Source organism: Loxodonta africana, chromosome 5 (assembly GCF_030014295.1).
Source record: "Loxodonta africana isolate mLoxAfr1 chromosome 5, mLoxAfr1.hap2, whole genome shotgun sequence".
Lineage (NCBI taxonomy): Eukaryota > Metazoa > Chordata > Mammalia > Proboscidea > Elephantidae > Loxodonta > Loxodonta africana.
Window position 1 is genome coordinate 162,523,770 of NC_087346.1, and position 25,047 is coordinate 162,548,816.

General features: G+C 50.8%; 1 protein-coding gene across 1 annotated transcript in view; it reads left to right on the plus strand.

The window, feature by feature from the left end:
- The window catches only part of C5H4orf50 (chromosome 5 C4orf50 homolog), an 83,650-nt gene extending 59,558 nt beyond the window's left edge, over nt 1-24,092 (plus strand). The window contains exons 11-15 of the mRNA XM_064286334.1: nt 1,202-1,258; nt 1,860-2,042; nt 3,159-3,337; nt 13,916-14,028; nt 23,698-24,092. Coding sequence (XP_064142404.1) covers nt 1,202-1,258; nt 1,860-2,042; nt 3,159-3,337; nt 13,916-14,028; nt 23,698-24,092 — 927 coding nt within the window. The remainder of the gene's footprint in view (nt 1-1,201; nt 1,259-1,859; nt 2,043-3,158; nt 3,338-13,915; nt 14,029-23,697) is intronic.
- The last annotated feature ends 955 nt before the right edge of the window (nt 24,093-25,047 follow it).

A 25,047-nucleotide genomic window follows, 5' to 3' on the forward strand; every position in this document is an offset into this window, starting at 1 on the left:
CCATTCGCACCACCCAGGGACCAGTAGAGGTTAGGAGGAGAAAAGGACTTTCACTTACGTTACTTTTTGCTGACTGCAGGGGGAGCAAGAACTCACACTGTACCCACTTTGTTTTACTGATGATTTTGTAGGGAGGGCCAGCTGGCGATACTCCTTGAGGCACCAGCGGGTGCTGCTCGGGGCCAGCTGGAGGCCGGCAGGAGGGCCGAGGCAGCGGCCGTCAGACCGGGCACTGGCAGGGCTGGCTCACGGCACCCTCTCCCCCTCCACTCTGTCTCAGAGCCTGCCCTCATGGTCTTGACAGGTGCGGACTTCTTACCTGGAGGTGGCAGAGGTAGAGGTCTCCGTGCCCTTTCAGGCCAGATCTACCATATTCCACTGATCACATGATCACAGGCCTGCTGGGCTGGCTTTGAAGGGAGGGACAGAGGCCCCGCCTCTCGGTGGAAGACTGTCGAAGGGTCTGTGGCAACTTTAACCTGCCACAAACAACGACAACGGCTCACGTTCATTGTGCACCAGCTGTATGCATAGCCTTGCTCTAAGCATTCATGTGAATTGGTTCCCTGCATCCTCAGCTACAACCTCCGCTCCCAGTTGGTGGGCACTGATGCTACCCCAGGAGTCCATGGGTGGTGCAAAAAGTCAATGCACTTGGCTGTTAACTGAAAGATTGGAGGTTCGAGTCCACACAGAGGCACCTTGGAAGAAAGGCCCAGCTATCTACCTCCAAAAAATCGGCCGTTGAAAACCTTACAGAACCCAGTTCTCTTCTGACACGCATGGGGTTGCTGTGAATCAGGGTTGACTTGATGGCAACTGGTTTGGTTGTGGTGTTATCACCCCATTTCGCAGATGTGAAAATTGGGCCAAGAGCAAATGAACAGCAAGGTTGCAGGCACAGTGAGTGGCTGAGCCTGGATGGCCCCAGGGTCCACGAGGGGGCCGGGAAGTCCTTCTCCACCCTGGGTGGCGGTCATCAAACCCACCCTCAGTGTCTGAGTGCCCTTCTCCCCAGATCCGGGGAGGCGGTGGTGGGAAGGCCATCCAGGGCTCCGTCCCCAGGGCTCCGTCCCAGCACCGTGCTCTCCTGGTGGCAAAGAGCAGACAGCCGGCGCTCTGAGCCAGGCTCCCAGGAAACATGGACGTGGTCTCCCTCTCTCAGCGCTCAGTGTTACTGAAAACGATGGTTTTGTTTCAGCTCACAGAATTCCAGAAAAGGCAGCACGAGGCGAGTTTGGCTGTGACACCTCTGAAGGTAGAAGTGTGTGGTCAGCATGAAACGGCTCTTTTGTAAGAAGGAAAAGAGTTTGGTGTTTTCCTGTTATACACATAGTCGCATCACTGGGCACCATGTGAACAAGGCCCAGGAGAGCACACCCCCTCTGGGCCTCAGTGTCCCAGCTGTGGTATCAGAGATGTTGGCATGCCACTGTCCACCCTCTCCCCCCAGACCTCCGTGACCCCGCAGCCGAGAGTCTGCTGCTGTCCCTCTGAGCTACTCTCGGTGCCTGCGGAGAGTGGCACCTGCCCGTCTCCTTCCATCCTCACAGCGGCCCTTCAAGACCCATTTCACAGACCACAAGTCGCAGTGCAGAGGGTTGCTGGTCACAGAGCTGGCCCGTGGTGGAGCCAAAACCACATTCTTGACCACCTGCCGCTCTGAGCCTGGGACCCCCCCAGGGAGGTGGGGGACACCAGGAGTAGGGGGAGCAGGGAGAGAGTTGTGACAGAGCTAAGGTGGTGTGGGGGATGGAGACAGGGGCTCCAGCGACCCTGCCCCACCCCTGTGGGAGCCCTGAGCACCCACCCCCACGGGGGCCCACACCCCACCAGCTGCTTCTTCCCCACGTCCTCAGGCCAAGGTGGCATCCCTGGTCCAGAAGTGCCTGGAGCGGAACAACCTGATCACCCACCTGCTGCAGGAGCTGCACCAACGTGGGGCAGCCAGCCCGCTGCTCGCTGAGAGGACGCGGAGCATGGTGGACGACGTGGCACTGGCCGAGTACGCAGCCACCTTCCTGACCACAGGCGTCCGAGAGGTAGGTCCCCCACGTCCCCACTTCCCACGGGGGCTAGAGCTCACCCGCCCACCTCATCCCCCCTTCCCCCCACCCCCTGTCCGCTGGTCCAGTCCTGAGCACACTCTGGACTCGTCCTCTGTGTGGGCGTCCATGCTCTAGGTGGGAGAAGAGAAGCGAACCTGTCCTTACCCTCCAGGTGCTCATGGCATGATGTGGTACACACACACACACAGCGCAAACACACACACCACACACACACACCACACAGAGCAAACACACACACACACATACACCACACACACCACACACACCACACACACCAAACATATACACCACACACACCACACAGAGCAAACACGTACACCACACACACATACACCACACACACCACACACACCAAACACATACACCACACAACCACACACACCAAACACATACACCACACACACCACACACACCAAACACATACACCACACACACATACCACACACAGCAAACACATACACCACACCACACATGTACACAGACACTCACATACACACACCACACCACACTCATACTACACAAACACATACAGACATACACACCACAAACACACCACATACCACACACCCCACACACACCACACACCTACACCACACACACCAAACACATACACCACAAGTACATATACACATGCGTGCGCACACATACACACACGCACATACACACACCACACACAAGGCATACCACACACACACCACACACCACATATGCTACACAAACACATACAGACACACATACCACACGCACATCACACACACACCAAACACATGCGCGCACACACACATACATGCACACACACACCACACACAATGCATACCACACACACCACACACCACATATACTACAGAAACACATACAGACACACATACCCCCCACACACCACACACACATCACACACACACCACATACCACACCACACATACCACACAAACACATACACACCACACCCCACACAGATATGCACACACACACAAGAGTGTCACGGCATCTGTGCCACCAAACTGCTCCTTCCTGCTGCCACGGGGCCTTTGCACGTGCTCCTCTCTGGCAGAAAGCTGTGTGCCCAAGGGCTCCTCTCCTGCCTTCAAGGCCCAGTTCAGGGGTGGCCTCGCTGGAGGCACAAAGCCAGCCACACCCTCCTCCGTGCTTCTCCACACAGAACCCTGCAGGACTGCTCCAACGAGGCAGTCTCCCCTGCTCCTGCTGCTTCGTAACCAGCTCTATGTCCCGGTGCCTGGCATGGAGCGCACTCGGGGAATGTTTGTTGGGTCAGTGAAATGATGAACTACCTGAATGAGAACTCACATGGCCCACAAGAGAGGAAACTGAGGCTCAGAGGGTGGAGGGGCTGGCTCAGGCCGCACGGCTGCCAGGCAGGGGCCCAGGTCCAGGGGCAGATCCCTGGTCTCTGCCGGTCTGCCCAGCACACGCGGCAGGCATCTGCTCATGTGCACAGGCTCTGCGCTCCTGGGGCCCCGCCAGCAACGCCCAGTGGACCAGCTGGGGCCTATGGTGCGGGGCTGAGAGCAGCTCCTGTGTAAACACGGCCAGGCTGTCGACCATGCTGGCTCCCTCACTCCCTCCAGGCTGTGCTGCCATGGGCCTGGACCCACGCCTCTGACAACCAGGCCCTCTCATGCCTTCCTTTTCCATAGCCTTCTGAGAAGTAGATGTCCCTCAGTCCAAATCACCACATAGTGGCTTGCTCAGAACCAGAATTTGAGCCCAGACCCCAGACTCCCAGTCCAGTGCTCCTCTCTTTGTCCAAAGGGCTCGCATCTCTTCAGAGCTAGAGCAGGGAAGAGGAAAGAGGTTAAGATCTTGTTGAAGAAGTGCCTGGCACAGTCCCTGGGACTCAGTGGGGCCTGAGTAACTGTGAACGAGGCAGGACTGTAAACAAAGTTTTAGAGAAAGTGAGGGATGCAGTGGATGTCGGCCAGAGGGCCAGCTGGCTGCCTGCTGAGAGGCTTCACTGCCCCATGAGCCTCACCTTCCAAGGGCTCCTCCTCAGCTGCGCAGACTCTGAAACTGGAACTGAAATGTTTACTGGGATTGGACAGGCTGACTCACAATGACCAAACTCACAGAGACTGATGTATAGAACTGAACATTAATTTATTAATTTCCTTTAAGAAATACAACTATTGCGCAGGCTGTAGTATTAGATGGGTGGATAGATGAAAAAATTTCAGCATATTCTACCCCAATTAGCAAGTTATCTGGAAAGTTAAAGTTCCTCCACTCATTTGTTCATCAATAAGCATCTATTCTCACATCACTTGGACTGGAACGAGAACAGAGAGAGTTCAAAGGCATCAGCCAGGTGCATCATTTCCCTTCTGTACAGACCTGCCCCTTGGGCTGGGGGTCTCTCCCAGATCCTTTGAAAGACCGCACCTGTTCTAAGCTCCCAGGAGGGCCAAGCCCTCTGCCCTGCGCACCCTTGAATCAAACATTGCAGCCTGAGGTTCTAGTCTCGACTTGATTCTCATCCACTGCCTCTTTCTAAGGCGACTTTGATCCTGTCCTGACCCATTGCACATTGTCTTATAATCCTGCCCTCAGAGGGCAACCTCATTTCCATGACTGGGGAGACAGTATCCTGTTCCCCCCAGGTACCACAAACGCCAGGCTCTGCCCCGTGTCCCCACAAGTACACACTGGGCCCCAGGTGTGCCCAGCCTGGAGAGAGCACAAGGGAGAGGCAGGGCAGTGCAGCCGCCGCAAATGGAGGGTGCTGTGAAGGAAGCCAGCTTGCCAGATGCATGTCTTTGGACCAGAACCCTAATTTCTTTGTGCCTCTGTTTTCTTACCTGTAAAATGGGAGTAGGAAAATTTACCTGGCAGAGTTGTTGTGAAGATGGAATGACATAACTTGCACAGGTCGGGCAGTGGGCAGGGGCATGGGGAGCCCTTGGGCTAGAGATCCCTGGGGAGTGGAGCCTGGGGGAGCCCTTGGCCAGAGATCACAGGGGAGGGGAGCCTAGGGAGCCCTTGGGCCAGAGATCCCAGGGGAGGGGAGCCTGGGGAGCCCTTGGGCCAGAGATCCCAGGGGAGTGGAGCCTGGGGAGCCCTTGGGCCAGAGATCCCAGGGGAGTGGAGCCTGGGGAGCCCTTGGGCCAGAGATCCCAGGGGAGTGGAGCCTGGGGAGCCCTTGGGCCAGAGATCCCTGGGAAGTGGAGCCTGGGGAGCCCTTGGGCCAGAGATCCCTGGGGAGGGGAGCCTGGGGGGCCCTTGGGCCGGAGATCCCAGGGGAGGGGAGCCTGGGGAGCCCTTGGGCCAGAGATCCCAGGGGAGGGGAGCCTGGGGAGCCCTTGGGCCAGAGATCCCAGGGGAGGGGAGCCTGGGGGGCTGGGCTCAGGTCCTCGCACTGCAGCTGTCTGGCCCTGTGGCCTCATGAGAGGGTGCTTACTGCAGCACTTCCTGTGCGTGGGCCCAGTTCTAAGTGCTCTAGGCCACTAAATGTGTTAAGAAGGCTCTGCTACCATCCCACTTTTCAGATGGGAAAACTGAGACTCGAAAGGGCAGAAGCTGTGGTAATTTTCTGACTCTGCCTTCTCTGTGTTCAGTGATTTGCTGCAGTGGCTGAGCAGGGATTTGCTGGCTGTGTGGTCTGCCCACAGCTATGGCAACTGCCACCCTGTGAAATAGGTGTGCTGGCCCTGCCCGGTGATGCTGCTGGGAGAGTGGCGTCAGTGCCCGCTCTAGCACACCCAGGCCCTCCTGGCTGGTCCCCCATCACTCACTGTGAGGTGAAAACACACTGTGGCTGTTCAGGAAGCTAGGAGGCCCGGGTGGCTGGGGTAAGTCCTGAGCGGACGTGTGGCTCTCCTGTGAGTGGGGAGCTGCCGGGTGCTGGTCTGGGACCACAGTCAAGATAGGACAGAAGGCTCAGCAGGGCGTTCAGGCTGGAGCGGGCTGAGGGTTCCACTGGGTCAGGCATAGACACCTCTCTTCTGCTTCCTCAGTGAGCAAGACCCAGACTTAAGTGGCACATGGAGGAGCTGAGCCCCTTGCTGGCTGCAAGGCCAGGACTGACTGAGTCCAGGGTGTGATGTTCCAGGGACACAGATGGAATCCCTTGTGGCAGCCTGTGGGCACTGGCTTGAGCTCAGGAGGGGCTGCCTGATGGCTGCGGGGGGCGGGGGTGCTAGTGGGTGTGAGGATCCTGGGGCACAGAGGCTGGCACAGACCCCCCAGGAATGTTCTTGGCAGGGCATGGCCACTGGTGCCATGGTGATTTAGGTACTCACACTGACCTGGGTGTCTGGGGCTGGCTGGGGCGCAGCTCAGGGGGGCACTGCACATGCTCCCATTCATTTGTTCATTCGTTGGTTCACCTGGAGCAAGGACTCCAAGACCCACAAGGCCCTTCCTGGCATTGGCACTTTGCATGGGTGAACCCATTTCCGCTCACATGCCCACTTTATCTAGGAGGAAGCTGGGCTCAGAAGGTGACGGAGTGGCCCGGGTCCCCCATCGAGGAGCTAGGTCTGTGTGGGGGTCAGTGCTCACACCCTTTCAGGAAGAGACACCTGGCAGCCAGGGAGCAAGAGCCACCCCCTGTCATGGAGCCCAGTGATGCTTTTTTTCCATGCTTCCTTCCAGCCAGGTGGGTGGGTCACGGAAACAGAACCCCAGAACCCCATGCCCTGTGCTCGGTGTGTGTCTGAGTGACCTGACGGTGACCAGAAAGATGAGCAGGACAGAGGCCGAAGCTGAGCCAGCGTCTGTGCAGACGCCTGGGGTCTCTGGTCCCCATTGGCTGGTTTGCTCAGGTGCCCCTGGGGGTGGCAGGGATTCCACAAGGGTGTCCTGGCCAGGTGAGAATGTGTGTTCAGTCCCCCTCCCCACCTTCTTCCAGACACAGGGGCTTCTCACCTCCCTGGAGTTGAGATGGGGGAGGGGGCGCAGTCCTGGCCCCCCCCCCCCCGGAGTCCTAAAACCTGTCTGGGGAATCAGGTGGCAGATTAGGGCACCTTCTCAGGGTTTCTTTTGCTCCCCCAGCCCTCCCCCACCCCCAGCGTTTGCCCGGACTTGGCTGTGGACCAGGAGTGTACTGGGCTGTGTCCTCTCCTCCTGTAGGCAGGCCATGAGGGCAGAGCCCAGGCCAAGGAGAGGAGGAGGAAGAGGAGAGGGCCATTCCTGGGATGTGGCACGGAGATTCCCCTGCAGACAAAGATCAAACCAAAGAACCCATTGCCATCGGATTTGTTGCAACTCATAGTGACCCTAGAGGATAGTGTAGAACTGCCCCACAGAGTTTCCAATGAGCAGCTGGTAGAGTCTAACTGCTGACCTTTTGGTTAGCAGCCTGAGCTTTTTAACAACTACACTACCAGGGCTCCTCAGACAAAGATACTTGACCCTGAAGAATCACCCCACCCACGACCCCACCCTTCATCTCCAAGCCACTTTTCTCTTAGGCTGGGGCGTCGCTCTTCCCTGTGGGGTCTATGGGTCTCAGGTAGGACCTGCTGTCAAATGCCTAACCTAGCATTCCTCTCTGCAGACCCCTCACAGGGTCCAGGCCTTCTAACAAAACCAGGGTTTCCTCGCTGGTCATCAGGGTGTCGGTTGTTTGAGCAGCGAGTGTCACCACCCCTGGGAGGATGCCCAGCAGGAAGGCTGCAAGCCGCTGCTCTCGGGCTGCCTCGGCACCCCCCACCCCCACCCCTTGTGCTTTCTTCCGTGTGTCAACCAGACCTGTACATGGACCCTCAGAAAACCGAGCAGAGAGCCCCGGGTGGATTAAAGAACGCTTCTCGAGAGCCAGAAGTCCCCAAGTTCATTAAATCAGCTACACCAGGCCTGGCCTCCGAGGACCCAGACAATTATGCTCTCTCTAGCGCCCTCATTTTACGACATTCAGACAATTTCCCCAGCAGTTTGAGTGGGAAAAGCCAGGGAGGGTGTGTGGGGCAAGCCTTTAGCAGAAGTCACCTGTGGGGAGCAGGTGCACTTCTGGGCAGATGGCGAACGTGGGGCTCAGGGTGCTCCACTCACTTGGCCAAGGCCATGGAAGCCCAAGCTGCCCTGCTGGGGTCCTGCCAAGGTGTGCAGCCAGAGCCTGCTGATTGGATGAATGAGGGACCTGGGCACCCCTACCTCACGCCAATGAATGCAGGACCACCAGAGCCAAGTTGAGGCCTGCGCAGGTGGAGGGTCTTACTGGGGCTGACCCCAGGCACCATGAAGAGCCTTGTTCTGAAGCCTTAGCTTCAGGAGGGTCTGTGCTCGGAGTAGAGGAGCCTGTGGGGACTGCTTGTGAGGAGGGAGCCCGAACCAGGCCTGAGGACAGGAAGGGTTGTGACAACTCAGGTTGGGAGACAGTGTGCCCAAAGGCGGGTCTGAAGTTCATGGTGCTAGAAGACAAATGGTGTTCAGGTGTGGCACTTTGCTATGCCTGAGCACGGGAGGACAGTTGAGTCAGAATTCAGGCCCCTGGGTCAGTGGATCAGGGGATGGGTCAGTGTGGATGGGTCAGTGGATGGGTCAGTGCATGGGTGAGTGGATGGGTCAGTGGATGGGTCAGTGGATGGGTGAGTGGATGGGTGAGTGGATGGGTCAGTGGATGGGTCAGTGGATGGGTCAGTGGATGGGTCAGTGTAGATGGTCAGTGGATGGGTCAGTGGATGGGTCAGTGGATGGGTCAGTGCATGGGTGAGTGGATGGGTGAGTGGATGGGTGAGTGGATGGGTCAGTGGATGGGTCAGTGGATGGGTCAGTGTGGATGGGTCAGTGGATGGGTCAGTGCATGGGTGAGTGGATGGGTCAGTGGATGGGTCAGTGGATGGGTCAGTGTGGATGGGTCAGTGGATGGGTCAGTGGATGGGTCAGTGGATGGGTCAGTGTAGATGGTCAGTGGATGGGTCAGTGGATGGGTCAGTGGATGGGTCAGTGTGGATGGGTCAGTGGATGGGTCAGTGTGGATGGGTCAGTGGATGGGTCAGTGGATGGGTCAGTGGATGGGTCAGTGGATGGGTCAGTGTAGATGGTCAGTGGGTGGGTCAGTGTAGATGGTCAGTGGATGGTCAGTGGATGGGTCAGTGTGGATGGGTCAGGGGATGGGTCAGTGTGGATGGGTCAGTGGATGGATGAGTCCATGAATCAGTGCGGATGGGTCAGCTGCCACCATAGGCAAGCAGCTGACCTCTGCAGGTAGTCAGGGAAGCCTTCATAGTGGAGGGGGACACAGATGTTCACCAGTGTCATGGATTGGATTGTGTCCCCAAGAAACATGTGTATCAATTTGGCTAGGCCATGATTCCCAGTATTGTGTGACTGTCCACCATTTTGTTATCTGATGTGATTTTCTTATGTGTTGTAAATCCTCCCTCTATGATGTTAATGAAGTGGGATTAGCGGCAGTTATGTTAATAAGGCAAGATGACTCAATCTACAAGATTAGGTAGTGTCTTAAGCCAATCTCTTTTGAGATATGAAAGAGAATCGAGCAGAGAGACATGAGAACCTCATACCACCAAGAAGGCAGTGCTGGGAGCAGAACGCGTCCATTGGACCCAAGATTCATGTGCAGAGAAGCTCCTCAACCAGGGAAGATTGATGACAAGGACCTTCTTCCAAAGCCGATGGAGAGAGAAAACCTTCCCCTGGAGCTGGTGCCCTGAATTTGGACTTCTAGCCTCCTAGTCTGTGAGAGAGTGAATGTTAAAGTCATGCACTTGTGGTATTTCTGTTATAGCAGCACTAGATGACTAAGACAACCAGAGAGAGAGACAGACAGACAGCAGGCTTCCAGTCGGAGGGTGTTAGAAGTGGAGATGGTGAAGAAGACACCTCACAATGCTGTGCACAGGGCTCCCTGCCCCACCAGAAATGCTGCTAGCCTCAGGTCAGCTCTAACCTGACTTGAAGATCCACGAGGTGCTTAAGCCCACTGGTTGGGGGTTCTGGGGGGCCACAACCTCTTGCAGCCCCTCTGTGACTGTGAGAGTGCTGCAGACCACGTGGACAACAGCACAGTGGTGTGGTGGCTCAGGGTCAGGCCCTACGTGAGGTCCCAGTGGCTGACTCAGGCCCAGAGATGGATACCTGCCAGAGCATCAGGGACAGTCCGAAGTCTGCCTTTGTGGCGGGGCGGGGGGGGAGGCGGGAGGCAGGAGGTGGTGGGAGGTGAATGGGGATGGGCAGGGTGGGGCCGGTCTAGAAAGGCAATATCTCTTGGAGGCTCCTCATTGCTCCCTTTAACCGCAGTCACCAGAACATGTTCATCTCAGCCTCCCTCCGAAGATTTAATTCAAGTCAGGATGTGGAATTGTTTCCTTGGCACCTGGATTCCCTGGAAGGAAACGCAATCCTGGTCTCCTTCCCTGGACAGGCCGAGGAAGGAGGAGGGTCCCGCTGCGTCTTCCTGCTTGACCCAGGACACACTTCTGCTGGGAGGCTTGACCCTGCTCCGGCTCATCCCCGTCCTCCACGCCTGGAGGGATAACTGTAGTGTCTTCTCTTGCAGATCAGCCACCCCCCAGGTGTCAGGTCTGAGAAGGCAGACGTCGTCAGAGGTCAGTGGCCATCCAGTGGGAGGGTCTGTGTGCTCAGAAGTAGCTGACCAGGGGCGGAGGCCATGCACATGGCCAGGTCCAGACATTGGAGGAGTTAGAGTCCCTTCCTCTGTTCTCTTCCCACGTGCCACCTGCTTGTCCAAAACCAAGAAAACCCTGTTGGGAAATGCCATCACTGCACAAATGTCCCAGTTCCTCAGCCCTGGAGATTCACTCCTGGAAACTCAGGAAATAATTTTATGTATGAAAAAGCTTTTTCATAACAGTGAAAAATTGGAGGAAAGCCTCAGTATTGTTAATTAACCCATCTGTTAAAACCATGCGTCATTGAGTCCACTCTGGCTCATGGCTGGCAACCCCATGTGTGTCAAAGGAGAATGGTGCCCCATAGGGTTTTCAGTGGTTGATTTTTCAGAAGTAGATCACCAGCCCTTTCTTTGCGGTGCCTCTAGGTGGACTCAAATCTTCAACTTTTCGATCAGCAGCTGAGTGTGTCAACCATTTGCACCACCTGAGACTCCCTAATTAACCCATATTGTTGTTAGTTGCCATCGAGTTGATTCCGACTCATAGCAACCCTATGGACAATAGAACAAAGCACTGCCTGGCCTTGTACCACCTTCACAATTGTTGCTACCTTTGAGCCCATTGTTGCAGCCATGGTGTCAATCCGTCTTGTTGAGGGTCTTCCTGTTTTTCGCTGACCCTTTATTTTACCAAGCGTGATATCCTTCTCCAGGGACTGGTACCTCCTGATAACATGTTCAAAATATGTGAGATGAAGTCTTGCCATCCCCACTTCTAATGAGCATTCTGGCTGTACTTCTTCCAAGACAGATTTGTTTGTTCTTCTGGCAGTCAATGGTACGTTCAATATCCTTTGCCAACACCACAATCAAAGGCATCAATTCTTCTTCAGTCTTCCTTATTCATTGTCCAGCTTTCACATGTATATGACACAAATAAAAACACTATGACTTGGGTCAGGCCACCTTAGTCCTTCAAGTGACATCTTTGCATTTTAACACTTTAAAGAGATCTCTTGCAGCAGATTTGCCCAACACAATAAGTCATTTGATTTCTTGACTGCTGCTTCCTTGGGTGTTGATTGCGGATCCAAGCAAAATGAAATCCTTGACAACTTCAGTCTTTTCTCTACTTAGCACAATGTTACTTACTGGTCCAGTTGTAAGAATTTTTGTTTTCTTTAGGTTGAGGTATAATCCATACTTAAGGCTGTGGTCTTTGATCTTCATCCATACGTGCTTCAAGTCCTCTTCACTTTCAAAAAGCAAGGTTGTGTCATCTGCATATCGCAGGCTGCTAATGAATCTCCCCTCCAATCCTGATGCCACATTCTTCATATAGTCCAGTGTCTTAGTCATCTAGTGCTGCTATAGTGAAAATACCACAAGTTGATGGCTTTAACAAATACAAAAATTTTTTCTCACAGTCTAGTAGGCTAGAAGTCCAAATTAAGGGCTTCAGCTCCAGAGGAAGGCCTTCTCTCTTTGTCAGCTCTGAAGGAAGGTCCTCGTCATCAATCTTGCCCTGGACTAGGAGCTTCTTCGCGTAGGAACTCCAGGTTCAAAGGGCATGTTCTGCTCCCGGTGCTGCTTTCTTGGTGGTATGAGGTCCCTCACTCTCTGCTTCCTTCCCTTTCCTTTTATCTCTTGCAATATAAAAGAGGGTGCAGGCCACATGCCAGGGAAACCCCCTTTACACTGGATCAGGGATATGACCTTAGTAAGGGTGTTACAATCCCACCATAATCCTCTTTAACATAAAATTATACTCACAAAATGGAGGAAAACCACACAATACTTGGAATCATGACCTAACCAAGTTGACACATATTTTGGGGGGACACAATTCAATCCATGGCATCCAGCTTCTTGGATTATTTGCTCAGCATACAGATTGAGTAAGCATGGTGAAAAGATATGACCCTGACACATACCTTTCCTGACTTTTAACCACACAGTATCCCCTTGTTCTGTTTGAATGACTGCCTCTTGGTCTAAGTACAGGTTCCTCATGAGCACAATTAAGTGTTCTGGAATTCCCATTCTTCTCAATGTTATCCATAATTTGTTATGATTCACAGAGCTGAATGCCTGTGCATAGTCAATAAAACACAGGTAAACATCCTTCTGGCATTCTCTCCTTTTAGCCAGGATCCGTCTGACATCAGCAATGATATCGTTGGTTCCACATTCTCTTCTGAATCCATCTTGAATTTCTGGCAGTTCCCTGTCAATGTACTGCTGCAACCATTTTTGAATGATCTTCAGCAAAATTTTACTATTGTGTTATATTAATGGTATTTTTTGATAATTTATGCATTCGGTTAGATCACTTTTCTTAGGAATAGGCATAAATACAGATCTCTTCCAGTCGATTAGCCAGGTAGCTGTCCTCAAAATTTCTTGGCATAGACGAGTGAGCACCTCCAGCACTGCATCTGTTGAAACATCTCAATTGATATTCCGTCAATTCCTGGAGCCTTTTTTGCCAGTGCCTTCAGAGCAGCTTGGACTTCTTCTTTCAGTACCGTTGGTTCCTGATCATATGCTACCTCTTGAAATGATTGGACATTGACTGATTCTTTTTGGTATGGTGACTCTGTGTATTCCTTCTATCTTCTTTTGATGCTTCCTGTGTCATTTAATATTTTCCCCATAGAATCCTTCAACTTGAGGCTTGAGTTTTTTCTTCAGCTCTTTCAGCTTGAGTTCTGCTCTTGGTGCTGTGTGTAGTTAACCACCTTCTCTGAGCTTCGTCTGTCTTTCCTTGGGTTTGTCAGATGTGAGACATGTGCAGCACCTAGCAGGGCCCTGGCACATGGCAGACGTCACAGATGAGAAGGGCCTGCCTCACTGCACCTCCACCTCTGTCCCTTGTACCTCAGCCAGCCCCTGTTTTCACGGTTGGAGGGACTGGTCTCGCCTCTCCCCTAGTGTTCTCTGGGCCTCGGGCACATTCTTGCTCTTTGCTGAGTGTCCTCACCTCTTAAGGGAGGAAGGTACCAGACCAATGAGCTGTTCACTTGCTGGCCGGCTGTGAGGGCCACCATGTCCTGGTGTTGTTGGACCTGCAGGGATGAACGACATGCAGAGGGAGCTAGTAGCTGGTAGGTGGGTGAGGCCGGGGGCAGCTCAGTTGGACACCCCGGGACCACGGCAGGACTGTCAGGGGCTGGGAGGCTGGTAACAGCTGGGGTACCATAAAAGGAGGGAAAAGCCATTCCAAGGCTCAGAGACGTGCTGACTTCTAAGAGTGATTCCTGGGTTGAGACTGACTGAGCATGTTCTCTTCCAGCTCAGAGGTGCAGTCTGAACCCAGAAGGGGAGAGTCTCCTCCCAAGCCCACCAAGCTCAGAGTCCCGGCAGGCTTCCGAGGCCAACTGGCCACCATGGACAGCTTCACTGAAGGTGAGAGGACATCAACTGCTGAGTTTTTTAAATAAGTGTTTTATTTTAGTGCAATGTGTTTCTTGGTGGAAACCCTAGATTCTTACTCAGCATGACTCGTATTGGCCAATAAACGAGAGACCGAGGTGGGAGAACAAGAAAGGCACCTTTATTTCATCGTACAAGGAAATGGAGCAGTCAGAGCTGTTGCTGCCAAGACTGCTCGCCAGGGGCGGGCAGGCAGGTTGCTTTTAAAGGGGTCAACGAGTGAGGAGTTCATACAAGTTACATCAGCAACATTCTTAATCATACCTCGCAGGCACAATGGGGTTTACATATAGCTTCCAAGCAAAAGCAAGATTCAAAGGCAAAGCTGAGTGGGTGGAACCCAGCAAAGGAAGTGATTCTGTAATACAACGCTGTAGGGGAGGAAGCCAGGTAAAGAATACAGCACTGTGGGGTTCTGTCTCAGAATGCACACACAGAAATGGTACAAGGCATCAGGGAACAGCTCCATGAATCATCTCACACCCCTGCAGCCACTACCAGGCCCAGAAGCAGAGTGGGACCAGGGACCCTGGGTGCCCACCAGCATTCCCAGACGTATTCTGATTCCTAACATCATGTGTGGTTGTCATTGTTAGTTGCTTGAAGTCAGCTCTGACTTTTGACAACCCCAAGTACAACAGAACAAAACACAGCCATCTTCACAATCACTGGTGTGTTCGAGTCCGTTATTACAGCTATTGTGTCAGTCCATTTCCTGGAGGGTTTTCCTCACCTTCACGAGGGTTACTCTACCAAACACGAAGTCCTGTTCTAGCAATTGGTCTTTCCTGATGACATGCCTGAGGTGAGCAAGACAAAGTCTCACCATCCTTGCTTCTCAGGAGCATTCTGGTTTTATTTGTACTTATGTCCAGCAATGAAGGAGAAATACTGCCACAGCAGTAATAACAGTATTCAGCCAGCCAGACAGACGTGAAGAACATCGTGTGTCAGCTCCACCTACTTTAACTTCATATAAACGGGAGTCTGTAGTACATGTGCTTCTGGGTCTGCTTCTTCAGCTCAACACCGTGTCTGTGCGGTTCACACGTCCTTGCTGGGCGGTGATCCTTTCATTGCTGTGGACTCTCCATCCAGCCACCTCTCAATGCCATTCTCATCCCTCCTCACTTGAGATCCCCAGCAGGCTCTGCCACCCTCACCCCGTCCTCATAAGCTTTGGGTAAGCCTCAGCTGGGCTCAGACCAGCAGCTGCCCAATGCCATAGCTACCCTCACTACCTCTTCCTCAGGGCCCCACCAACTACCCTTTCATCTGGGATCCCCAAGGCTGGGGTGGGAAGGCCACAGCCCACCATACTCTTGCCCTGGCTGGGCCCCCAGACAATGGGGCAGAGATAAATGAGTCCTTGTCCTCACCTCCAGTCCCACCCTCACCAGCTTTACCCCTGAGGTGGACTTTTTAATAGAATTTTAAGTGGTTGTGGGGAGGGAAGAGAAGGAAGGAAGGATGGGGTTGGGGGCATGAGTACCTCCTACCCCCTGGTCCCCTTCCCTGCCCCCAGGTCTCCACCTCCTCCAACCCAGCTCCTCTTCTGTGTCCCTTGTAAATAGAACCAGACCAGCCCCTGCCTCCTCTGCCCTTCCCTGGCCCCCAGGTGTAAATAGATCGCTATAATTTTTTTCTTAAAGAAAACATTGATTCGCACCACCCAACCTGCCCCCCCCCAAGCTGTGTCTTCCCTCCTGTCTTCTGCTTCTAAGATCTCCTCCCTCCTCTTCCCACCCTGGAGTGCCAGGGGAATCGGGAGAGCTCCTGATTGTTGTAGTTTCCTCTGTAAGGTTTGCCTGTGTACAGACCTCCATTCAATAAATTATTGGCATGGAAAAAAAAGAAATAGAGATACAGACATATCACTTATGCAGTCTGAAATTGACCGAACATGCAATCAGGATGCATTGATAATTACTAAAGATTGGAATGCGTAAGTTGGAAACAAAGAAGAAGGATCAGTAGTTGGAAAATATGGCCTTGGTGATAGAAATGATGCCGATGATCGCAGGATAGAATTTTGCAAGACAAATGACTTCTTCATTGCAAATACCTTTTTTCACCAACGTAAATGGCAACTATACACATGGACCTCGGCAGATGGAATACACAGGAATCAAATCCACTACATCTGTGGAAAAAGACAATGGAAAAGCTCAATATCATCAGTCAGAACAAGGTCGGGGCTGACTGTGGAACAGACCATCAATTGCTCATATGCAAGTTGAAGTTGAAACTAGAGAAAATTAGAACAAGTCCATGAGAGCCAAAGTATGATGTTGAGCATATCCCACCTGAATTTAGAGACCATCTCAAGAATAGATGTGATGAGTTGAACACTAGTGACCGAAGACCCAACGAGTTGTGGAAGGACATCATACATGAAGAAAGCAAGAGGTCATTAAAAAGACAGAAAAGATATAAAAGACCAAAATGGATGTCAGAAGAGACATTGAAACTTGCTGTCAAATGTTAAGCAGCTAAAGCAAAAGGAAGAAATGATGAAGTAAAAGAACTGAACAGAAGATTTCAAAGGGCGGCTCGAGAAGACAAAGTAAAGTATTATAATGACATGTGCAAAGAACTGGAGATAGAAAATCAAAAGGGAAGAACACACTCAGCATTTCTCAAGCTGAAAGAACTGAAGAAAAAATTCAAGCCTTGAGTTGCAATAGCAAAGGATTCTATGATGCAGGAAGCATCAAAAGAAGATGGAAGGAATACACAGTCAGTATACCAAAAGCATTCGTCGATGTTCACCCATTTCAAGAAGTAGCATATGATCAGGAACCGATGATACTGAAGGAAGAAATCCAAGCTGCACTGAAGGCATTGGCGAAAAACAAGACTCCAAGAATTGACAGAATACCAGCTGAGATATTTCAACAAACGGATACAGCACTGGAAGTGCTCACTTGTGTATGCCAAGAAATTTGGAAGACAGCTACCTGGCCAATGGACTGGAAGAGATCCATATTTATTCCTATTCCCAAGAAAGGTGATCCAACCAAATGCAGAAATTATTGAACAACATCATTAATATCACACGCAAGTAAAATTTTCCTGAAGACCATTCAAAAGCCACTGCAGAAGTATATCAACAGAGAATTGCCAGAAACTCCAGCCGGATTCAGAACAGCACACAGAACCAGGGATATCATTGCTGATGTCAGATGGATCTTGGCTAAAAGCAGAGAATACCAGAAAAATATTTACATGTGTTTTATTGACTATGCAAAGGCACTCGACTGTGTGGATCATAACAAGTTATGGGTAACATTGCAAAGAATGAGAATTCCAGAGTTGCGCTCATGAGGAACCTGTACATAGATCAAGAGGCAGTTGTTTGGACAGAGCGAGGGGATACTGCGTGGTTTAAAGTCAGGAAAGGTGTGCATCGAGGTTGTATCCTTTCACCATACCTATTCAATCTGTATGCTGAGCAAATAACACAAGAAGTTGGACTCTGAAGAAGAACAGGGCATCAGGATCGGAGGAAGACTCATTAACAACTTGCATTATGCAGATGGCACAAGGTTACTTGCTGAAAGTGAAAAAGGACTTGAAGCACTTACTAATGAGTATCAAAGATCATAGCCTTCTGTATGGATTACACCTCAACATAAAGAAAACAAAAATCCCCACAACTGGACCAATAAGCAACATCATGATAAATGGAGAAAAGATTGAAGTTGTGTAGGATATTATTTTACTTGGCTCCACAATCAACACCCATGGAAGCAGCAGTCAAGAAATCAAGACTCATTGCATTGGGCAAATGTGCTGCAAAGGACCTCTTTAAAGTGTTGAAAAGCAAAGAAGTCACCTTGAAGACTACGGTGCACCTTACCTAAGCCATGGTATTTTCAATCGCATCATATGCATGTGAAAGCTGGACAATGAATAAGGAAGATCGAAGAATTGACTCCTTTGAATTGTGGTGTCAGAGAAGAATATTGAATATACCATGGACTGCCACAAGAATGGACAAATCTGTCTTGGAAGAAGTACAACCAGAATGCTCTTTGGAACCAAGGATGGCGAGACCGCGGCTTACATACTTTGGACATGTTGTTAGGAGAGATCAGTCCCTGGAGAAGGACATCATGCTTGGTAAAGTACAGGGTCAACGAAAAAGAGAAAGACCCTCAACGAGATGGATTGACACCGTGGCTGCAACAATGGGCTTAAGCATAACAAAGATTATAGGCATGGTGCAGAACCGGGCAGTGTTTCGTTTTGTTGTACATAGGTCACTAATGACTTGGAACCCACTCTACAGCATCTAACAACAACAACAGAAGGTATTAGATTTAGCACCCACCCTAGTTTGGTATACCTTTATCAACATAATGAAAGAAAGCCTGTTTCTAAAGAGGATCACATTCATAAGTACAGGGGTTAGGATGCCCACACTGAATTAACTATGTGCTCACCCAGTTCTCACCATGGCCCACACGTAGACACTAGCATTAGCTCCACTTTACCTATGGGAAAAGGTGAGCACAGAGAAGGTAATGGCTTACCCCAGGCCACAAAGCCAGGAGAGGCAGAGCTGGGACTCCCGGGCTGCCTCTGGTCACAATGTGGCCAGGTCGTGCTGGGCATTGGATTGTGAGTGGAATGAGAGTAGTCCCTCTGGCCTGTCTTGAAGTTCCAACCTGGATTTCCTTCTGAAATAAAGCCTCAAACACCTGCTCCCCTGGTGATCCTGGCCAGAAACCCATAGCAAACCTTTTGAGAAAAAAAAAAAAAAAAAAAAAAAACCAGTTGTCATGGAGTCAACTCCAACTCATGGAGACTACATGTGTGTCAGAGTAGAACTGTGCTCCACAGGGTTTTCAGTGGCTGATTTTTCAGAAGCCGATAACCGGGATTTTCTTCTGAGGCACGTTTAGATGGACTCAAACCTCTAACCTTTCAGTTAGCAGCTGAGTGCTTTAATCGTTTGCACTATGCAGGAACTCTATTGAGGAAATAGATGGAGCATAAATAATGAACGGATGAATGAACCAAAAAAACAAAAACCAAACCTGCTGCCATTGAGTCGATTCTAACTCATAGCAACCCTATAGAACAGAGTAGAACTGCCCCATAGTTTCCAAGGAGCGCCTGGTATATTTGAAGTGACATCGTTTTGGTTAGCAGCCATAGCTCTTAACCACGTCACCACCAGCATTTCCAGGGAACCAAAAGTGCATTATAACACCACTATGGCTCCAAGTTTCTTGGTTATTCTTCAGCTTTCTTCAGAATTATCACCATAAATGTGGAATGCCACTGGATTAAAAATCCTTGGAAGTATTTTCAAATCCTTCGGAAACTTTTGTTTATCTGTAGCTGGATGGCAGAATGTCAGTTTAAACATTGCTGGTCCCATGTTTTGCACAGTACGGGGCCCTAGGAGGCCTTCAAAAAGCAGTTGTTGGACGAATAGTTAATAAGAGGGGCCACAGGGCCATTTCTCTGTTAGCCTTCTGGTGCAGAAGGTCATGCGGGCACCTCATCCCCACACCTCTTGGTTCTATTCATGTGTCATGGGCATCGATGGAGGAACAGAGCTCTCTGCCCTGGGGGAAGACAGATTGCAGGCGACGGTGTGGGCTGGCTGCGGGTTACAGCTTCCCATGGTGAAAACAAGCTCTTTAAATAACTACACCAGAGGATTAGCGACCTATAAGCAAAATGAGGTCATGGGTTTTTGAAGGGCAGTAACTGAATTTCTCGCATGTCACAATTACATTATTTTATGGTTGAGCTTGGGAAAAAAACAAGTGAGGGAGCCTAAAATAATAAAAAATATCCAGGAAAGACTGGTTAACTTCATATTTTTGCAAACATTTAGGGACTGAAGTAATATTTCAGCCCTCTGTAACCGATGCCTGGTCATTTCTGTCTCCCACTTCGGACCCTTCACTGTACCTTTGTTTCACGAGCAGACTGTGGTGGCGAAGAGCATAGCCTCTGGAGCCACGTGGCCTGGCTTCAAATTCTGGCTCTGCCTACTAGCTATGCAGCCTTGGGCAAGGAATTTAACCTCTCTGTTTCTTCATCTGTATAATGGGTTAATGACAGTATTTACCTCCTTGGGTCACAGTAAAGATTAAATGAATGACTACAAGTTAAGTGCTTAGAACAGAGCAGTGCCTGACCCATCACAAAGCCCATCAATAAGTGTTAACTGTCATAGGTTGAAGTGTATGAAATTGCTAATATATTAGCCTTTTCCTACAAAAATGGTAATTTCCTATGTTTTGGATTGTTATTGTTGTTACAAGATAAGGTTCAGACTCCTGAAGTTGGTGTTTATGTTCCATGTGCCCATTCGTCTGCCTGGGATGCCTTCAGTTGTCCACACTTAGCAGGATCCTGCTCCTCCCCAAAAGTTCGGCTCAGATGCCACCTCTTCTAAGAAGCCTTCCTGGACTCCTCAGTGTGCAGGCAGCCACTCCCTCCTGTGCTCCGCCAGCACCTGCACAGTCCTCCCTTCCAGCTTGAATTCCACATTGTGGTTGCACGTTTGTTTGCCAGCTTTTCCACGGGGAACACCTGGAGGACAAGGACTGCTCAAGGCTTGGCACACAGGGAGGTGATCAGTGACTACAAATTCCCCTCCTTCAGCACGCTGCCTCTTTCCCAGCCATCTTCCGCTGACAGGGCAGGGCAAACATGGGGTGCAAAGCTGCCCTCCTGGCCACTTCCTCCCGGGATCTGCAGACAGTTACTGATCTGGCTGCTCAGTCTCTGAGAGGCCTGAGGAGAGGCATGAACAGGACTCGCACATGGCCTAGCAGCATGGCCCTTCCTGTCTTTCGGGGGAAGGAGTGTAACAAATGTGAGACATTGGTTGCGAAGGGGTCATACGTGTGTACTACTGGCTGATGCTGGCCGTGAAAGAATAACATGTGTAATTCTGGCTGCTGGTTGTGAAGGGCCCACATGTGTATAGTACTGGCTGATGTTGGTTGTAAAGGACTAACGTGTGTAATTCCAGCTGCTGGTTGTGAGGGGCTCACACATGTATACTACTGGCTGATGCTAGTCGTGAAGGACTAATATGCATATAATACTGGCTGCTGGTCGTGAAGGGCTCACACATGTATACTACTGGTTGATACTGGTTGTGAAGGACTAACGTGTGTAATTCTGGCTGCTGGTCATGAAGGGCTCACACGTGTATACTACTGGCTGATGTTGGTTGAAAAGGACTAACGTGTGTAATTCTGGCTGCTGGTTGTGAGGGGCTCACACGTGTATACTACTGGCTGATGCTGGTTGTGAAGGAATAACACACGTATAATGCTGGCTGCTGGTTGCGAAGGGCTCACACGTGTATACTACTGGCTGATGCTAGTCATGAAGGACTAATATGTGTATAATACTGGCTGCTGGTCATGAAGGGGTCACACATGTATACTACTGGTTGATACTGGTTGTGAAGGACTAATGTGTGTAATTCTGGCTGCTGGTTGTGAAGGGCTCACACATGTATACTACTGGCTGATGCTGGTCATGAAGGGCTCACACATGTATACTACTGGCTGATGCTGGTCGTGAAGGACTAACATGCATATAATACTGGCTGCTGGTCATGAAGGGCTCACACATGTATACTACTGGTTGATACTGGTTGTGAAGGACTAACATGTGTAATTCTGGCTGCTGGTCGTGAAGGGCTCACACATGTATACTACTGGCTGATGCTGGTCGTGAAGGACTAACATGCATATAATACTGGCTGCTGGTCATGAAGGGCTCACACATGTATACTACTGGTTGATACTGGTCGTGAAGGACTAACATGCATATAATACTGACTGCTGGTCATGAAGGGCTCACATGTGTGTAATACTGGCTGATGCTGGTCATGAAGGACTAATGCGTGTAATTCTGGCTGCCAGTCATGAAGGGCTCACAGACGTATACTACTAGCTGATGCTGGTCGTGAAGGGCTCACACGTGTATACTACCAGCTGATGCTGGTCATGAAATTCTCACACATATATAATACTGGCTGATGCTGTCATGAAGAGCTCACATGTGTATACTCCTGGCTGCTGCTGGTCATAAAAGGCTCACACATGTGTACTACTGGTTAATGTTGGTCGTGAAGGGCTCTCACACGTGTACTACTGATTGATGTTGGTCATGAAGGGCTCACAGAAGTATACTACCAGTGATGCTGGTCATGAAGGGCTCACACACGTATACTACTGGCTACTGCTGGTCGTGAAGGGCGCACACATGTATACTACTGGCTGATGCTGGCCATGAAGGGCTCACACGTGTATACTACTGACTACTCCTGGTTTATCATATTGGCTGGTGAAGGAGAAGTAGAAAGAATAGAGTAGTGAAATCAGATGAGCTTAGGTTTGAATAGTGAGCCAGCCACTTCAGAGCTTCATGTTGTTGCTAGTTGTCATCAAGTCAACTCTGACTCATGGCAGTCTTATGTAAAGCAGAATGATACGTTGCCTGGTCCTGTACCATCTTCACAGTCATTGGTATTTTCAAGTCCATTGTTGCAACCACTGGTATTTTGTGTGTGCCTAGTGGTGCTATAACGGAAATACCACAAGTACATGGCTTTAACAAAGAGAAATGTATTCTCTCACAGTCTAGTACGCAAGAAGTCCAAATTCCCGGTGCTAGCTCCATGGGAAGGCTTTCTCTCTCTGTCATCTCTGGGGGAAGGTCCTTGTCATCAATCTTCCCTTGGTCTAGGAGCTTCTCTGCATAGGAACCCCGGTTCCAAAGGACAAGCTCTGCTCCTGGTGCTGCTTTTTTTGTGGTATGAGGTCCTCATGTCTCTCTGCTTGCTTCTTTCTTTTATATCTCAAAAACGATTGGCTTAAAACACAATCTACTCCTGTAGATGGAGTCATGTCTCATTAACCTAGCTGCCACTAATCCCATCTCCTTAACATCACAGAGATAGGAATTACAACACACTATACTGGGAATCATTGCCTAGCCAAATACATACATATGTTTTCTGGGGACACAGTTAAATCCATGACAGTGTATCTTCAGATTTAGTGAGCTTATCTTCCAATACTTTATCAGACAATATTCTGTTGTGATCCCTAAGATTTTAATGGGCTAATTTTTGGGAGTAGATCACCAGGCAATTCTCCCTAGTCTGTCTTAATCTGAAATCTCCACAGAAATTTGTCCACAGGTGACCTTGGTGATGTTGTAATACCAGGGCCATAGCTTTCAGCATCACAGCAACACACAAGCCATCGCAGCACAACAGGCTGGCAGAGGAACTAGGTTAACTTAGGTGTTCAGAGTTCCTGAAGCTCTATTCACTTATCACACCCGTATTTATGGGCCTGAAAATAGCTTATTGGCAGGATTGTATTGAAGTTGGTGGAATGGCGCCTTGGGGAGATCACTGGACATGAGGTTGGCATCCCATAGACATGGATTCACCTTTGGTGGGAAGGTACCTTCTCTTGTCGCTTGGAACAAAGAAACGTTAGAGGAACCCACTCTGTGGAGATACTCGCAATGACTGTGTCCTAGGCACCTCTTCATGACACAGGATGAGGCTCTTAGTCTGCCCAGCCTCAGTTTCATCACTCATGACCCAGTGATAATGCCTGTGCTCATGGGGCTGAGATAGGAAGGACACAAGGAGCACCCAGGCCTGGCACCCAGGCACAGAGTGCTCAGTAAAGGCTAGTCACTGGGTGGAATGTGTGATCAGGGGCTTTTATTCACACACAGAAGCAGAAACCCTTTCATTGTGCTCTCGCCCCCAGATCCCTGTGCCTCCAGGACTGAAGCAGGATCCCTGGATGAACCCTGCTGCAGGTGCTGAGGAGCCAGGATTCCTCGCACAACATTGGCAAGGCACGGGCGGCAACCCCTGCCCTGCCCTCCACACCGATGGCCTCCCACCACACTCTGAGCTCCGGAGCCCGGCGAGGATCCTGGCTTTGCACAAAGAGCTCAGACAAAGCATTTGCAGCAATTCCCGGGTCAATAAATCACCGCTGGACTTACAAGTTTAATAGGATCGCTCCTTCCCTGGGGCCACGTCCCCACTCCATAAATATCAAAGCAGAACCTTCAGAGACTGTGTTAAGAAATTGGTTGCAATTGAAGCCCTCATTCAGTGGCAAGTGGTTTGCCTTTGGCTTGGGGGTTGGGTTCCTCGTCAGCACCTTGCAAATCCTGAGGAGTTTGGCTTTGGCGAATGCCAAGACAGCAAAGGAAACATTTACTGTACCACAGCCTATGGAAAGACTAGTCCAGTGGTTCTCAGCTGAGGGCGATTTTGCCCCCAGGGCAGAATTGGGCAATGTCTGCAGATGTTTTTGGATCTCATAACTGGGGGGCTGGCTATTGGCATCCAGCAGGTGGGGGCCAGGGCTGCTGCCCAGCTTCCTCCAGGACACAGAACAGCCCCCACCACAGAGAATATCAACAGTGCTGAGGGTGGGAGCCAGGGACTTGTTTTGTTATCTTCCTGCACCCGGGGGCCCTCCTATGTCTTAAAAGATTTTGTCTACTAAATGAAATGTCAGATTTAAGAAATGACGTATTTTGCACTTAAAACCATTAAAACCAGTCAGAGCTTTCTAATCAGTCCATTCATTCACAAACATTTGCTAGCACTCCCCGCACACACACACACACATCAGGCCTCTGCGTGGTGGGGGGGAAGGAGACACAGCAGCAAGGTCCCCACCCCAAGAGCTCCCGTGCAGTCCGTGGTCACATGTGCCGTGGGAGGCAGGCCGAGCGGAAGGTCAGGTCTACCAGGTGTAGAGGCATGGAGGTCAGCCTCACAGGGGTCGCTGGGCAGAGTCTCCAGGTGGAGAGGTGTTACGGCGTGCGCAGAGGGAACAGTGTGTGCAAAGGCTCTGACTCAACCCTAACAGTGTTACCCTAAAACACAGCTTGCCAGCTCTCCTCCAGGAGGAAAATCCGCTTCCGCAGCACTTCTCTGAAAAAAAAAAAAAA